Genomic DNA, 16,383 nt, shown 5'->3' with positions numbered 1-16,383 from the left:
GAACCTTTATTGTTATTGTAAATCCCCAAAAAACCAAAGTCCTTGTGTTCCAGCAAAGATCCAAACAACATGGACCCACAATAAATTTCACAGTAGGAACAACCAAAATTGAACAAACCACTCACTACACATACTTGGGCTTAAAAATCAGTTCTACGGGAAACTTCAAACTGGCTGTGAATGAACTGAAAGAGAAAGCAAGAAGGGCTTTCTATGCCATCAAAAAATCAATCCAAATAGAAATCCCAATTAGCATTTGGCTCAAAATTTTCAAATCAGTAATTGAACCAATTGCACTCTATGGCAGTGAGGTCTGGGGACCACTAACACAACAAGATTTTGCAAAATGGGACAAACACCCAATTGAGATCCTACATGCGGAATTCTGTAAAAGTATCCTCCGGACTCAAAGGAAAACAGTAAACAACGCATGCAGGGCGGAACTAGGCCAATACCCATTAATAATCACTATCCAAAAAAGAGCCACCAAATTTTGGAATCACCTACAAATGAGCAACCCCCAATGCTATCACTACGACGCCCTGAAATGCCTAGAGCTGACCATAAAGAAGAATACCCTCAGTCAACTAGTCCTGGGACTCAATAAAGTAACTAATAACAATACTAACAATAACCAGCCCCAGGACAGTGACAGGGTAACACAAAGTATTCGACCCAACACAATCGTCGCTAAGCAAAAGGAAAAATATCTGTCATATTGGGCAGAAACAACAAAAACCCAAAGCAAACTCAATTGCTACTTGGCCCTAAACAGACAATACAACATAGCTGATTACCTGACCATGGTAAAGGATAACAAACTGAGAAGAACCTTGACAAGGTACAGACTCAGCGAACATAGCCTAGCGATCGAAAAAGGCAGACACAGGCAGACCAGGCTGCCAAGAGAAGACAGGATATGCTCTCACTGCAGTCAGGGAGTAGTTGAGACAGAGATGCACTTCCTCACAGCCTGTGGAAAATATCAGGGCATCAGAGAGAATTTCTATCAAAAATTCTCACAAATATGCCCTGAATTCAGAAATCTGACTGACAACCAAAAACTCCCATTCCTACTGTGGGAGGAGAGAAGCTGTGTAACACTGGCGGCACACTATGTTACAGCTTGCCATGAACAGAGGGACAACCAGTAAACTAAGACAAGAGTATATATAAACAAGGCGAAAATATATTTATAAACTCAGGGATATACCTGTTTATACACTGTATGAATGGAACCGCGTTTATGTGTTCAACCATAAATGTATTTTGATGCTTTGGCAACATAAGATGTACCTTATCATGCCAATAAAGCGATTTGTATTGTATTGTATTATTGTATTGTTAGTGCACAAGTGCAGTACAACGAAATGTAGGCTTGCGGCTCCCGAGAGTGTACATTTAGATTAAGACATTTAAACATTCAACATACATTTGGCTTGTAATACATTAACATAAACATGACCATAATAAAGTGCATTGGCAGATGTGCAGGCTTTAGAGTTTATTTGTGGAGTTCAGCAGGATGACAGCCCTGGGAAAGAAGCTGTTCCTAAATCTGGTCGTACGGGTCACGCCGCAACCTTATCGATTGCATGACACCCCAAAAGCTCTCCAGAGGAAAGAGACCCTCATTGGGACAGCCACTTACCACAAGCGGGGTTCAACTTACCCCCAATCTTCCCAGAGATGTCCTGCTCGCCCATCACCCCCTGTACTCGCGAGCCTGCATTGGCTCCCTGTCTGGCAATGCCTGAATATTAAACTTCTCATCCCTGTTTTCAAATCCCTCCATGGGTTCCCCACCCCTCCCTATCTCTGTAATCTCCTCCAGCCCCTACACCCCTCCCTATCTATGTAATCTCCTCCAGCCCCGACACCCCTCCCTATCTCTGTAACCTCCTCCAGCCCCTACACCCCTCCCTATCTCTGTAACCTCCTCCAGCCCCTACACCCCTCCCTATCTCTGTAACCTCCTCCAGCCCCTACACCCCTCCCTATCTCTGTAACCTCCTCCAGCCCCTACACCCCTCCCTATCTCTGTAACCTCCTCCAGCCCCTACACCCCTCCCTATTTCTGTAACCTCCCCCAACCCCTGCAACCCTCCCTATTTCTGTAACCTCTTCCAGCCCCCTACAACCCTCCCCATCTCTGTAACCTCCTCCAGCCCCTACACCCCTCCTTATCTCTGTAACCTCCCCCAGCCCCTACAACCCTCCCTATTTATGTCACCTCTTCCAGCCCACTACAACCCTCCCTATCTCTGGAACCTCCTCAAGCCCCTGCAACCCACCCTATCTCTGTAACATCCCCCAGCCGTACACACCTCCCTATCTCTGTAACCTCCTCCAGTCCCTACAACCCTCCCTATCTCTGTAACCTCCTCCAGCCCCTATAACCCTCCCTATCTCTGTAACCTCCTCCAGCTCCTGCACCCTTCCCTATCTCTGTAACCTCCTCCAGCCCCAAGACGCCTCCCTATTTCTGTAACCTCCTCCAGCCCTTACAATCCTCCCCATCTCTGTAAACTGCTCCAGCCCTACAACCGACCCAATATCTGTAACCTCCTCCTGTCCCTACACCACTCCCTATCTCTGTAACTTCCTCCAGCACCTAAAACCCTCCCTATCTCTGTAACCTCCTCCAGTCTCTACAACCCTCCCTATCTCTGTAACCTCCTCCAGTCCTACACCCCTCCCTATCTCTATAACCTCCTCTAGCCTCTACAATCCTCACTATCTCTGTAGCCTCCTCCAGCCCCTACAATCCACCCTATCTATGTAGCCTACACCAGCCCTACAACCCTCCCTAACTCTGTACCCTCCTCCAGCCCCTACAACTCTCCCTATCTCTGAAACCTCCACCAGCCCCTACACCCCTCCCTATCTCTGTAACCTCCTCCAGCCGCTACAACCCTCCCTATCTCTGTAACCTCCTCCAGCCCCTACACCCCTCCCTATCTCTGTAACCTCCTCCAGCCGCTACAACCCACCCTATCTCTGTAACCTCCTCCAGTCCCTACACCACTCCCTATCTCTGTAACCTCCTCCAGCCCCCACAACCCTCCCTATCTCTGAAAACTCCTCCAGCCCCTACACCCCTCCCTATCTCTGTAATCTCCTCCAGCGCCTAAACCCCTCCCTATCTCTGTAACCTCCTCCAGCCCCTACACCCCTCCCTATCTCTGTAACCTCCTGCAGCCCCTACACCCCTCCCTATCTCTGTAACATCCTCCAGCCCCTACACTGCTCCCTATCTCTGTAATCTCCTCCAGCCCCTAAACCCCTCCCTATCTCTGTAACCTCCTCCAGCCCCTACAACCCTCCCTATCTCTGTAATCTCCTCCAGCCCCTAAAACCCTCACTATCTCTGTAAACTCCTCCAGCCCCTACACCCCTCCCTATCTCTGTAACCTCCTCCAGCCCCTACACGCCTCCCTATCTCTGTAAACTCCTCCAGCCCCTACAGCCCTCCCTATCTCTGTAACCTCCGCCAGCCCCTACAACCCTCCCTAACTCTGTAACCTCCTGCAGCCCCGACAACCCTCCCTATCTCTGTAACCTCCTCCAGCCCCTACAGCTCTCCCTATCTCTGTAACCTCCTCCAGCTCCTACACCCCTCCCTATCTCTGTAACCTCCTCCAGCCCCTACACCCCTCCCTATCTCTGTAATCCCTTCCAGCCCCTACAACCTTCCCCATCTCTGTAACCTCCTCCAGCCCCTACAACCCTCCCTTTCTGTGTAACGTCCTCCAGCCCCTACACCCCTTCCTATCTCTGTAATCTCCTACAGTGCTCCCGATCCCTGTAACCTCCTCCAGCCCCTACAACTCCTCCCTATCTCTGTAACCTCCTCCAGCCCCTACAACCTTCCCTATCTCTGTACCCTCCTTCAGCCCCTACACCACTCCCTATCTCTGTAACCTCCTCCAGCCCCTACAACCCTCCCTATCTCTGTAACCTCCTCCAGCCCGTACACCCCTCCCAATCTCTGTAATCCCCTCCAGCCCCTACACCCCTCCCTATATCTGTAACCTCCCCCAGCCCCTACAACCCTCCCTATTTCTGTAACCTCTTCCAGCCCCCCAGAACCCTCCCTATCTCTGTTACCTCCTCCAGCCCCTACACCCCTCCTTATCTCTGTAACCTCCCCCAGCCCATACAACCCTCCCTATTTCTGTAACCTCTTCCAGCCCCCTACAACCCTCCCTATCTCTGGAACCTCCTCAAGCCCCTGCAACCCACCCTATCTCTGTAACATCCCCCAGCCGTACAACCCTTCGCAATCTCTGTAACCCCCTTCAGCCGTACACACCTCCCTATCTCTGTAACCTCCTCCAGCCCTTACAACCCACCCTATCTCTGTAGCCTCCTCCAGCCCCTACAACCCTCCCCATCTCTGTAAACTGCTCCAGCCCTACAACCGACCCAATATCTGTAACCTCCTCCTGTCCCTACACCACTCCCTATCTCTGTAACTTCCTCCAGCACCCAAAACCCTCCCTATCTCTGTAACCTCCTCCAGCCCCTACACCCCTCCCTATCTCCGTAACCTCCTCCAGCCCCTACACCCCTCCCTATCTCTGTAACCTCCTCCAGCCCCTACAACCCTCCTCATCTCTGAAACCTCCTCCAGCCCCTACAACCCACCCTTACTCTGTAACCTCCGCCAGTCCTACACCCCTCCCTATCTCTATAACCTCCTCTAGCCTCTACAACTCTCACTATCTCTGTAACCTCCTCCAGCCCCTACAACTCTCCCTATCTCTGAAACCTCCTCCAGCCCCTACACCCCTCCCTATATCTGTAACCTCCTCCAGCCGCTACAACCCTCCCTATCTCTGTAACCTCGTCCAGCCCCTACACCCCTCCCTATCTCTGTAACCTCCTCCAGCCGCTACAACCCACCCTATCTCTGTAACCTCCTCCAGTCCCTAAACCACTCCCGATTTCTGTAACCTCCTCCAGCCCCCACAACCCTCCCTATCTCTGAAAACTCCTCCAGCCCCTGCACCCCTCCCTATCTCTGTAATCTCCTCCAGCGCTAAACCCCTCCCTATCTCTGTAACCACCTCCAGCCCCTACAATCCTCCCTATCTCTGTAACCTCCTCCAGCCCCGAAATCCCTCCCTATCTCTGTAACCTCCTCCAGCCCCTACACCCCTCCCTATCTCTGTAATCTCCTCCAGCCCCTAAACCCCTCCCTATCTCTGTAACCACCTGCAGCCCAAACAACCCTCCCTATCTCTGTAATCTCCTCCAGCCCCTACAAGCCACACTATCTCTGGAAACTCCTACAGCCCCTACACCCCTCCCTATCTCTGTAACCTCCTCCAGCCCTACAACCCTCCCCATCTCTGTAACCTCCTCCAGCCCCTACAACCCTCCCTATCTCAGTAACCTCCTCCAGACCCTACACCCATTCCTATCTCTGTAATCTCCTACAACGCTCCCTATCCCTGTAACCTCCTCCAGCCCCTAGAACTCCTCGTTATCTCTGTAACCTCCTCCAACCCCTACAACCCTCCCTATCTCTGTAACCTCCTTCAGCCCCTACACCCCTCCCTATCCCTGTAACCTCCTCCAGCCCCTACAACCCTCCCTATCTCTGTAACCTCCTCCAGCCCCTACAACTCCTCCCTATCTCTGTAACCTCCTCCAGCCGCTACAACCTTCCCTAACTCTGTAACCTCCTTCAGCCCCTACACCCCTCCCTATCTCTGTAACCTCCTCCAGCCCCTACAACCCTCCCTATCTCTGTAACCTCCTCCAGCCCCTACACCCCTCCCAATCTCTGTAACCTCCTCCAGCCCCTACACCCCCCCTATATCTGTAACCTCCCCCAGCCCCTACAACCCTCCCTATTTCTGTAACCTCTTCCAGCCCCCCAGAACCCTCCCTATCTCTGTTACCTCCTCCAGCCCCTGCACCCCTCGTTATCTCTGTAACCTCCCCCAGCCCCTACACCCCTCGCTATTTCTGTAACCTCTTCCAGCCCCCTACAACCCTCCCTATCTCTGGAACCTCCTCAAGCCCCTGCAACCCACCCTATCTCTGTAACATCCCCCAGCCGTACAACCCCTCCCAATCTCTGTAACCTCCTCCAGCCGTACACAACTCCCTATCTCTGTAACCTCCTCCAGCCCTTACAACCCACCCTATCTCTGTAACCTCCTCCAGCCCCTACAACCCTCCCCATCTCTGTAAACTGCTCCAGCCCTACAACCGACCCAATATCTGTAACCTCCTCCTGTCCCTACACCACTCCCTATCTCTGCAACTTCCTCCAGCACCTAAAACCCTCCTTATCTCTGTAACCTCCTCCAGCCCCGACAACCCTCCTCATCTCTGTAACCTCCTCCAGCCCCTACAACCCACCCTATCTCTGTAACCTCCTCCAGTCCTACACCCCACCCTATCTCTATAACCTCCTCCCCTCACTATCTTTGTAACCTCCTCCAGCCCCTACACCCCTCCCTATATCTGTAACCTCCTCCAGCCCCTACAGCCCACCCTATCTCTGTAACCTCCTCCAGTCCTACACCCCTCCCTATCTCTATAACCTCCTCTAGCCTCTACACCCCTCCCTATCTCTGTAACCTCCTCCAGCCCCTACACCCCTCCCTATATCTGTAACCTCCTCCAGCCCCTACAACCCTCCCTATCTCTGTAAGCTCCTCCAGCCCCTACACCCCTCCCTATCTCTGTAACCTCCTCCAGCGCTAAACCCCTCCCTATCTCTGTAACCTCCTCCAGCCCCTACAATCCTCCCTATCTCTGTAACCTCCTCCAGCCCCGAAACCCCTCCCTATCTCTGTAACCTCCTCCAGCCCGTACACCCCTCCCTATCTCTGTAACATCCTCCAGCCCCTTAACCCCTCCCTATCTCTGTAATCTCCTCCAGCCCCGAAACCCCTCCCTATCTCTGTAATCTCCTCCAGCCCCTACAACCCACACTATCTCTGTAAACTCCTACAGCCCCTACACCCCTTCCTATCTCTGTAACCTCCTCCAGCCCTACAACCCTCCCCATCTCTGTAACCTCCTCCAGCCCCTACAACCCTCCCTATCTCTGTAACCTCCTCCAGCCCCTGCACCCATTCCTATCTCTGTAATCTCCTACAACGCTCCCTATCCCTGTAACCTCCTCCAGCCCCTACAACTCCTCCCTATCTCTGTAACCACCTCCAGCCCCTACAACCCTCCCTATCTCTGTAACGTCCTTCAGCCTCTACACCCCTCACTATCCCTGTAACCTCCTCCAGCCCCGACAACCCTCCCTATCTCTGTAACCTCCTTCAGCCCCTACACCCCTCCCTTACCTTGTAACCTCCTCCAGCCCCTAGAACTCCTCCCTATCTCTGTAACCTCCTCCAACCCCTACAACCCTCCCTATCTCTGTAACCTCCTTCAGCCCCTACACCCCTCCCTATCCCTGTAACCTCCTCCAGCCTCTACAAGCCTCCCTATCTCTGTAGCCTCCTTCAGCCCCTACACCCCTCCTTATCTCTGTAACCTCCCCCAGCCCCTACAACCCTCCCTATTTCTGTAACCTCTTCCAGCCCCCTACAACCCTCCCTATCTCTGGAACCTCCTCAAGCCCCTGCAACCCACCCTATCTCTGTAACATCCCCCAGCCGTACAACCCCTCACAATCCCTGTAACCCCCTCCAGCCGTACACACCTCCCTATCTCTGTAACCTCCTCCAGCCCTTACAACCCACCCTATCTCTGTAACCTCCTCCTGTCCCTACACCACTCCCCATCTCTGTAACTCCCTCCAGCACCTAAAACCCTCCTTATCGCTGTAACCTCCTCCAGCCCCTACAACCCTCCTCATCTCTGTAACCTGCTTCAGCCCCTACAACCCTCCCTATCTCTATAACCTCCTCTAGCCTCTACAACCCTCACTATCTCTGTAACCTCCTCCAGCCCCTACAACTCTCCCTATCTCTGAAACCTCCTCCAGCCCCTACACCCCTCCCTATATCTGTAACCTCCTCCAGCCCCTACAACCCTCCCTATCTCTGTAACCTCCTCCAGCCCCTACACCCCTCCCTATCTCTGTAACCTCCTCCAGCCGCTACAACCCACCCTATCTCTTTAACCTCCTCCAGCCCCTGCACCCCTCCCTATCTCTGTAATCTCCAGCGCTAAACCCCTCCCTATCTCTGTAACCTCCTCCAGCCCCTACAATCCTCCCCATCTCTGTAACCTCCTCCAGCCCCGACACCCCTCCCTATCTCTGTAACCTCCTCCAGCCCCTACACCCCTCCCTATCTCTGTAACATCCTCCAGCCCCTACACCCCTCCCTATCTCTGTAATCTCCTCCAGCCCCTAAACCCCTCCCTATCTCTGTAACCACCTCCAGGCCCTACAACCCTCCCTATCTCTGTAATCTCCTCCAGCCCCTACAAACCACACTATCTCTGTAAACTCCTACAGCCCCGACACCCCTCCCTATCTCTGTAACCTCCTCCAGCCCTACAACCCTCTCCATCCCTGTAACCTCCTCCAGCCCCTACAACCCTCCCTATCTCTGTAACCTCCTCCAGCCCTACAACCCTCTCCATCCCTGTAACCTCCTCCAGCCCCTACAACCCTCCCTATCTCAGTAACCTCCTTCAGCCACTACACCCCTCCCTATCACTGTAACCTCCTCCAGCCCCTACAACCCTCCCTATCTCTGTAACCTCCTTCAGCCCCTACACCCCTCCCTTACCTTGTAACCTCCTCCAGCCACTAGAACTCCTCCCTATCTCTGTAACCTCCTCCAACCCCTACAACCCTCCCTATCTCTGTAACCTCCTTCAGCCCCTACACCCCTCCCTATCCCTGTAACCTCCTCCAGCCCCTACAACCCTCCCTATCTCTGTAACCTCCTTCAGCCCCTACACCCCTCCCTATCCCTGTAACCACTTCCAGCCCCTAGAACTCCTCCCTATCTCTGTAAACTCCTCCAGCCCCTACAACCCTCCCTATCTCTGTAACCTCCTCCAGCCCCTACAACCCTCCCTATCTCTGTAACCTCCTCCATCCCCTACAACCCTCCCTATCTCTGTAAACTCCTCCAGCCCCTACACCCCTTCCTATCTCTCTAATCTCCTACAATGCTCCCTATCCCTGTAACCTCCTCCAGCCCCGACAACCCTCCCTATCTCTGTAACCTCCTCCAGCCCCTGCACCCCTCCCTATCTCTGTAACCTCCTCCAGCCCCTACACCCCTCCCTATCTCTGTAACCTCCTCCAGCCCCTACAACCCTCCCTATCTCTGTAACCTCCTCCAGCCCCTGCACCCCTTCCTATCTCCGTAACCACCTCCAGCCCCTACAACCCTCCCTATCTCTGTAACCTCCTCCAGCCCCTAGAACTCCTCCCTATCTCTGTAACCTCCTCCAGCCCCTACACCCCTCCCTATCTCTGTAACCTCCTCCAGCCCTGCACCCCTCCCTATCTCTGTAACCTCCCTCCAGTCCCTACACCCCTCCCTATCTCTGTAACCTCCTCCAGCCCCTACAACCCTCCCTATCTCTGTAACCTCCTCCAGCCCCTACACACCTCCCTATCTCTGTAACCTCCTCCAGCCCCTACACCCCTTCCTATCTCTGTAATCTCCTACAACGCTCCCTATCCCTGTAACCTCCTCCAGCCCCTAGAACTCCTCCCTATCTCTGTAACCTCCTCCAGCCCCTACACCCCTCCCTATCTCTGTAACCTCCTCCAGCCCCTACAACCCTCCCTATCTCTGTAACCTCCTCCAGCCCCTGCACCCCTCCCTATCTCCGTAACCACATCCAGCCCCTACAACCCTCCCTATCTCTGTAACCTCCTCCAGCCCCTAGAACTCCTCCCTATCTCTGTAACCTCCTCCAGCCCCTACAACCCTCCCTATCTCTGTAACCTCCTCCAGCCCCTGCACCCCTCCCTATCTCCGTAACCACATCCAGCCCCTACAACCCTCCCTATCTCTGTAACCTCCTCCAGCCCCTAGAACTCCTCCCTATCTCTGTAACCTCCTCCAGCCCCCACAACCCTCCCTATCTCTGAAAACTCCTCCAGCCCCTGCAACCCCCCCTATCTCTGTAATCTCCAGCGCTAAACCCCTCCCTATCTCTGTAACCTCCTCCAGCCCCTACAATCCTCCCCATCTCTGTAACCTCCTCCAGCCCCGAAACCCCTCCCTATCTCTGTAACCTCCTCCAGCCCCTACACCCCTCCCTATCTCTGTAACATCCTCCAGCCCCTACACCCCTCCCTATCTCTGTAATCTCCTCCAGCCCCTAAACCCCTCCCTATCTCTGTAACCACCTCCAGCCCCTACAACCCTCCCTATCTCTGTAATCTCCTCCAGCCCCTACAAACCACACTATCTCTGTAAACTCCTCCAGCCCCGACACCCCTCCCTATCTCTGTAACCTCCTCCAGCCCTACAACCCTCTCCATCCCTGTAACCTCCTCCAGCCCCTACAACCCTCCCTATCTCTGTAACCTCCTCCAGCCCCTGCACCCCTTCCTATCTCTGTAATCTCCTACAACGCTCCCTATCCCTGTAACCTCCTCCAGCCCTTACAACTCCTCCCAATCTCTGTAACCTCCTCCAGCCCCTACAACCCTCCCTATCTCGGTAACCTCCTTCAGCCACTACACCCCTCCCTATCCCTGTAACCTCCTCCAGCCCCTACAACCCTCCCTATCTCTGTAACCTCCTTCAGCCCCTTCACCCCTCCCTTACCTTGTAACCTCCTGCAGCCCCTAGAACTCCTCCCTATCTCTGTAACCTCCTCCAACCCCTCCAACCCTCCCTATCTCTGTAACCTCCTTCAGCCCCTACACCCCTCCCTATCCCTATAACCTCCTCCAGCCCCTACAACCCTCCCTATCTCTGTAACCTCCTTCAGCCCCTACACCCCTCCCTATCCCTGTAACCACTTCCAGCCCCTACAACCCTCCCTATCTCTGTAACCTCCTCCAGCCCCTGCACCCCTTCCTATCTCTGTAATCTCCTACAACGCTCCCTATCCCTGTAACCTCCTCCAGCCCTTACAACTCCTCCCAATCTCTGTAACCTCCTCCAGCCCCTACAACCCTCCCTATCTCGGTAACCTCCTTCAGCCACTACACCCCTCCCTATCCCTGTAACCTCCTCCAGCCCCTACAACCCTCCCTATCTCTGTAACCTCCTTCAGCCCCTTCACCCCTCCCTTACCTTGTAACCTCCTGCAGCCCCTAGAACTCCTCCCTATCTCTGTAACCTCCTCCAACCCCTCCAACCCTCCCTATCTCTGTAACCTCCTTCAGCCCCTACACCCCTCCCTATCCCTATAACCTCCTCCAGCCCCTACAACCCTCCCTATCTCTGTAACCTCCTTCAGCCCCTACACCCCTCCCTATCCCTGTAACCACTTCCAGCCCCTAGAACTCCTCCCTATCTCTGTAAACTCCTCCAGCCTCTACAACCCTCCCTATCTCTGTAACCTCCTCCAGCCCCTACAACCCTCCCTATCTCTGTAACCTCCTCCATCCCCTACAACCCTCCCTATCTCTGTAAACTCCTCCAGCCCCGACACCCCTTCCTATCTCTCTAATCTCCGACAATGCTCCCTATCCCTGTAACCTCCTCCAGCCCCGACAACCCTCCCTATCTCTGTAACCTCCTCCAGCCCCTGCACCCCTCCCTATCTCTGTAACCTCCTCCAGCCCCTACACCCCTCCCTATCTCTGTAACCTCCTCCAGCCCCTACAACCCTCCCTATCTCTGTAACCTCCTCCAGCCCCTGCACCCCTTCCTATCTCCGTAACCACCTCCAGCCCCTACAACCCTCCCTATCTCTGTAACCTCCTCCAGCCCCTAGAACTCCTCCCTATCTCTGTAACCTCCTCCAGCCCCTACACCCCTCCCTATCTCTGTAACCTCCTCCAGCCCTGCACCCCTCCCTATCTCTGTAACCTCCCTCCAGTCCCTACACCCCTCCCTATCTCTGTAACCTCCTCCAGCCCCTACAACCCTCCCTATCTCTGTAACCTCCTCCAGCCCCTACACACCTCCCTATCTCTGTAACCTCCTCCAGCCCCTACACCCCTTCCTATCTCTGTAATCTCCTACAACGCTCCCTATCCCTGTAACCTCCTCCAGCCCCTAGAACTCCTCCCTATCTCTGTAACCTCCTCCAGCCCCTACAACCCTCCGAGATCTCTGCGCTCCTCCAATTCTGCCCTCTTGAGCATCCCCCGATTTCCATCGCTCCACCATTGGCGGCCGTGCCTTCAGCCGCCTGGGGCCCCGAGCTCTGGAATTCCCTCCCTAAACCTCTCCGCCTCTCTCTCCTCCTTTAAGACGCTCCTTAAAACCTCCCTCTTTGACCCAGCTTTCGGTCACCTGTCCTAATATCTCCTTATATGGCTCGGCGTCAAATATAGTTCGACAGGCACTCTTGTGAACCACCGTGGGACGTTTTGCTATGTTAAAGGCGCTATGTAAATGCAGGTTGTTGTTGCTGAGGTTCAGGGGTCAGAGCGAGATGTACTGTGTTGTCGAGTCACAGATACAAAAACTCACCTGGACTTCCTGTGCGGCATTCCAGCGACCTATTGTTCCAGTGAAGCCACAGCATAACGGCAAAGAGAGCGAGAAGGATCAGGCCCATCACCAAGGCAAGGCAAATACCAGTAGCGAGAGTATCGTCGCTCTGTTCATCTATAAAACCAAGGAGAGATCATTAGAGAGAACCAAGTCAACATTTGGCCACAGAATCAGTCAAAGGATTCAAATGGACCCAAACCCCTTCCCATTCACTCCCACTGTACACAATCCCAATGGACCCAAACCCCTTCCCATTCACTCCCACTGTACACAATCCCAATGGACCCAAACCCCTTCCCATTCACTCCCGCTGTACACAATCCCAATGGACCCAAACCCCTTCCCATTCACTCCCACTGTACACAATCCCAATGGACCCAAACCCCTTCCCATTCACTCCCACTGTACACAATCCCAATGGACCCAAACCCCTTCCCATTCACTCCCACTGTACACAATCCCAATGGACCCAAACCCCTTCCCATTCACTCCCGCTGTACACAATCCCAATGGACCCAAACCCCTTCCCATTCACTCCCGCTGTACACAATCCCAATGGACCCAAACCCCTTCCCATTCACTCCCACTGGACACAATCCCAATGGACCCAAACCCCTTCCCATTCACTCCCACTGTACACAATCCCAATGGACCCAAACCCCTTCCCATTCACTCCCACTGTACACAATCCCAATGGACCCAAACCCCTTCCCATTCACTCCCACTGTACACAATCCCAATGGACCCAAACCCCTTCCCATTCACTCCCACTGTACACAATCCCAATGGGACCCAAACCCCATCTCGTCCATTCCAACACAATCTAGACTCACAGATTTCCAACGTCATTTGCAGGAAACAACTTTCTGAGCCAAGAGAATTGGATGAGACACAGACGTAAATTCCAGACGTCGCTACTGAGACATTGTGAAGGATAACAGTCCCCAGATCAGCTGAAAAACAAATGGTGCGAAATTAGATGCAGAGTAAAGCTCCCTTTACACTGTCCCATCAAACACTCCCAGCGCAAGTACAGCACGGGGTTAGATACAGAGTAAAGCTCCCTCTACACTGTCCCATCAAACACTCCCAGGGCAGGTACAGCACGGGGTTAGATACAGAGTAAAGCTCACTCTACACTGCCCCATCAAACACTTCCAGGGCAGGTACAGCACGGGTTAGATACAGAGTAAAGCTCCCTCTACACTGTCCCATCAAACACTCCCAGGGCAGGTACAGCATGGGTTAGATACAGAGTAAAGCTCCCTCTACACTGTCCCATCAAACACTCCCAGGGCAGGTACAGCATGGGGTTAGATACAGAGTAAAGCTCCCTCTACACTGTCCCATCAAACACTCCCAGGGCAGGTACAGCACGGGGTTAGATACAGAGTAAAGCTCCCTCTACACTGTCCCATCAAACACTCCCAGGGCAGGTACAGCACGGGTTAGATACAGAGTAAAGCTCCCTCTACACTGTCCCATCAAACACTCCCAGGGCAGGTACAGCACGGGGTTAGATACAGAGTAAAGCTCCCCTCTACACTGTCGCATCATAGACTCCCTGGACAGGTACAGCTTTGTTTAGATACAGAGTAAAGCTCCCTCTACACTGTCCCATCAAACACTCCCAGGGCAGGTAGAGCACAGGTTAGATACAGAGTAAAGCTCCCTCTACACTGTCCCATCAAACACTCCCAGGGCAGGTACAGCACAGGTTAGATACAGAGTAAAGCTCCCTCTACACTGTCCCATCAAACACTCCCAGGGCAGGTACAGCACGGGTTAGATACAGAGTAAAGCTCCCTCTACACTGCCCCATCAAACACTCCCAGGGCAGGTACAGCACCGGGTTAGATACAGAGTAAAGCTCCCTCTACACTGTCCCACCAAACACTCCCAGGGCAGGCACAGCACGGGTTAGATACAGAGTAAAGCTCCCTCTACACTGTCCCATCAAACACTCCCAGGGCAGGTACAGCACGGATTAGATACAGAGTAAAGCTCCCCCTACACTGTCCCATCAAACACTCCCAGGGCAGGTACAGCACGGGTTAGATACAGAGTAAAGCTCCCTCTACACTGTCCCATCAAACACTCCCAGGGCAGGTACAGCACGGGTTAGATACAGAGTAAAGCTCCCTCTACACTGTCCCATCAAACACTCCCAGGGCAGGTACAGCACGGGGTTAGATACAGAGTAAAGCTCCCTCTACACTGTCCCATCAAACACTCCCAGGGCAGGTACAGCACGGGTTAGATACAGAGTAAAGCTCCCTCTACATTGTCCCATCAAACACTCCCAGGGCAGGTACAGCACGGGTTAGATACAGAGTAAAGCTCCCTCTACATTGTCCCATCAAACACTCCCAGGGCAGGTACAGCACGGGTTACATACAGAGTAAAGCTCCCTCTACACTGTCCCATCAAACACTCCCAGGGCAGGTAGAGCACAGGTTAGATACAGAGTAAAGCTCCCTCTACACTGTCCCATCAAACACTCCCAGGGCAGGTACAGCACGGGTTAGATACAGAGTAAAGCTCCCTCTACACTGTCCCATCCAACACTCCCAGGGCAGGTAGAGCACAGGTTAGATACAGAGTAAAGCTCCCTCTACACTGTCCCATCAAACACTCCCAGGGCAGGTACAGCACGGGGTTAGATACAGAGTAAAGCTCACTCTACACTGCCCCATCAAACACTTCCAGGGCAGGTACAGCACGGGTTAGATACAGAGTAAAGCTCCCTCTACACTGTCCCATCAAACACTCCCAGGGCAGGTACAGCATGGGTTAGATACAGAGTAAAGCTCCCTCTACACTGTCCCATCAAACACTCCCAGGGCAGGTACAGCATGGGGTTAGATACAGAGTAAAGCTCCCTCTACACTGTCCCATCAAACACTCCCAGGGCAGGTACAGCACGGGGTTAGATACAGAGTAAAGCTCCCTCTACACTGTCCCATCAAACACTCCCAGGGCAGGTACAGCACGGGTTAGATACAGAGTAAAGCTCCCTCTACACTGTCCCATCAAACACTCCCAGGGCAGGTACAGCACGGGGTTAGATACAGAGTAAAGCTCCCCTCTACACTGTCGCATCATAGACTCCCTGGACAGGTACAGCTTTGTTTAGATACAGAGTAAAGCTCCCTCTACACTGTCCCATCAAACACTCCCAGGGCAGGTAGAGCACAGGTTAGATACAGAGTAAAGCTCCCTCTACACTGTCCCATCAAACACTCCCAGGGCAGGTACAGCACAGGTTAGATACAGAGTAAAGCTCCCTCTACACTGTCCCATCAAACACTCCCAGGGCAGGTACAGCACGGGTTAGATACAGAGTAAAGCTCCCTCTACACTGCCCCATCAAACACTCCCAGGGCAGGTACAGCACCGGGTTAGATACAGAGTAAAGCTCCCTCTACACTGTCCCACCAAACACTCCCAGGGCAGGCACAGCACGGGTTAGATACAGAGTAAAGCTCCCTCTACACTGTCCCATCAAACACTCCCAGGGCAGGTACAGCACGGATTAGATACAGAGTAAAGCTCCCCCTACACTGTCCCATCAAACACTCCCAGGGCAGGTACAGCACGGGTTCGATACAGAGTAAAGCTCCCTCTACACTGTCCCATCAAACACTCCCAGGGCAGGTACAGCACGGGTTAGATACAGAGTAAAGCTCCCTCTACACTGTCCCATCAAACACTCCCAGGGCAGGTACAGCACGGGGTTAGATACAGAGTAAAGCTCCCTCTACACTGTCCCATCAAACACTCCCAGGGCAGGTACAGCACG

General features: G+C 53.5%; 1 protein-coding gene across 1 annotated transcript in view; it reads right to left on the bottom strand.

The window, feature by feature from the left end:
* Positions 1-16,383, bottom strand: part of LOC147087066 (immunoglobulin superfamily member 11-like) — a 29,275-nt gene that overhangs the window by 806 nt on the left and 12,086 nt on the right. The window contains exons 5-6 of the mRNA XM_085978185.1: positions 13,415-13,534; positions 12,558-12,695 (exon numbers count right to left, since the gene is read on the bottom strand). Coding sequence (XP_085834311.1) covers positions 12,558-12,695; positions 13,415-13,534 — 258 coding nt within the window. The remainder of the gene's footprint in view (positions 1-12,557; positions 12,696-13,414; positions 13,535-16,383) is intronic.

The sequence above is a fragment of the Somniosus microcephalus genome, unplaced genomic scaffold (genome assembly GCF_052327205.1).
Source record: "Somniosus microcephalus isolate GS21.2 unplaced genomic scaffold, FLI_Smic_1.0 unresolved_chr6, whole genome shotgun sequence".
Classification (NCBI taxonomy): Eukaryota; Metazoa; Chordata; class Chondrichthyes; order Squaliformes; family Somniosidae; genus Somniosus; species Somniosus microcephalus.
This window is presented reverse-complemented; position numbering and strand designations above follow the sequence as displayed.